Genomic DNA, 1,404 nt, shown 5'->3' with positions numbered 1-1,404 from the left:
TTAGTAGAGATGGGGTTTCACCATGTTGGCCAGGCTGGTCTTGAACTCCTGACCTCAGGTGATCCACCCACCTTGGCCTCCCAAAGTGCTGGGATTACAGGCTTGAGCCACCGCACCCAGCTGCATTCTGTAATTTCTCCAGCCACTTTCTCTTGGGAAGTTCAGAGCACTTTATGGACAAGATTCCATCCATGTAAGCTTGCACCCAGGAACGGCTCAGGTCATTACACCACAGCGAGTGCAGGGAATTCAGTCTCAAGTTCTTAGCTGCTGCTCCATTCTCTAGGTGGCTTTCTGGGCCTGTGCCATGCTGGCTTATCTAGTGAAGGTCAAGGTCTAGTCTAATACAGGTATGACTTACAGAAGAGCTGAGGCTCCAGAACACCTTCCCAAAGCAGTAACCCACCTGGACCAAAGTGAGGGTGGCCAAGGAACAGTTTTGAGAAAGAGAAAGAAGGGCGGAAGGTGGCTGACATCTTTCCTTTCTTCCCTGTGCCAGGTTGGGTTGAGGAAATGGGATCTGGATGCTCTTGCCGGAACTACACCTAAGCTTAGAAGCCCTTTCCCCGCCTAGTTAAACTACTCACTTGATGGTGTCTGAGCTGGCAAAAACTCGTAGAATGTTGCCTTTAAAGTCTTGCAGCCTAGTTGTTCCCTCCATTGAGGAGGCGTAAAACTGGTTGGTATTGAGAGGGTTAAACTTCAGCCCAGTGATGCTCCCTCCAGCTCCAATCTAACACGAGGAAGGAAAAAGCCAGTGAGTGATGATGGGCCTGGCAGTGAAGAACCAGGCCTGGGCACGCGTGCTGCGCTGTCACGGAAGCACCAACGAGCAGTGTGTGGGGCCAGGTCAGCTCGGACACCTAAACACTAGGACGCTCTCCACAGAGCCTTCACTTCTTTTTCTTTTCCCTTGAAATAGGGTCTTTCTCTGTCACTTAGGCTGAAGTGCAGGGGCACGAACACGGCTCACTGCAGCCTCAATCTCCCGGGCTCAAGCGATCCTCCCACCTCAGCCTCCCAAGTAGCTGGGACTACAGGTGCACACACCATGCCCAGTTCATTTTTGTATTTTTTTTTTTTTTTTAAAGATGGGGTTTTGTCATGTTGCCCAGGCTGGTCTTGAACTCTTGAGCTCAAGCGATCTGCCCACCTCGGCCTCCCTAAGTGCTGGCATTACAAGTGCTAATTTTTAAAAAATTGTTGGTAGAGACAGGGTCTCATTGTGGTGCCCAGGCTGGTCTCGAACTCCTGAGCTCAAGTGATCCTCCTACCGTGGCTTCCCAAAGTGCTAAGATTATAGGCATGAGCCACTTTGCCTGGCCCCTTCTTTTCTTTTCCTTCCTTTCTTTCTTTCTCTTTCTTCCTCCCTCCCTCCCTCCCTTTCCTTTTTTTTGTTTTTTT

At 50.3% G+C, this 1,404-nt stretch overlaps 1 protein-coding gene across 4 annotated transcripts in view; it reads right to left on the bottom strand.

Moving 5' to 3' along the window:
* Positions 1-1,404, bottom strand: part of DDB2 (damage-specific DNA binding protein 2, 48kDa) — a 36,979-nt gene that overhangs the window by 12,733 nt on the left and 22,842 nt on the right. For 3 of the 4 annotated variants that reach the window (XM_012001414.1, XM_012001413.1, XM_012001415.1), the window contains one exon: positions 588-733. The exons of the other annotated variant lie outside the window; for it this stretch is intronic. In XM_012001414.1, the coding sequence (XP_011856804.1) occupies positions 588-733 (146 nt within the window). The remainder of the gene's footprint in view (positions 1-587; positions 734-1,404) is intronic. 4 annotated transcript variants of the gene reach the window in all.

This window comes from Mandrillus leucophaeus, unplaced genomic scaffold, assembly GCF_000951045.1.
Source record: "Mandrillus leucophaeus isolate KB7577 unplaced genomic scaffold, Mleu.le_1.0 Scaffold66, whole genome shotgun sequence".
Taxonomy (NCBI): domain Eukaryota; kingdom Metazoa; phylum Chordata; class Mammalia; order Primates; family Cercopithecidae; genus Mandrillus; species Mandrillus leucophaeus.
This window is presented reverse-complemented; position numbering and strand designations above follow the sequence as displayed.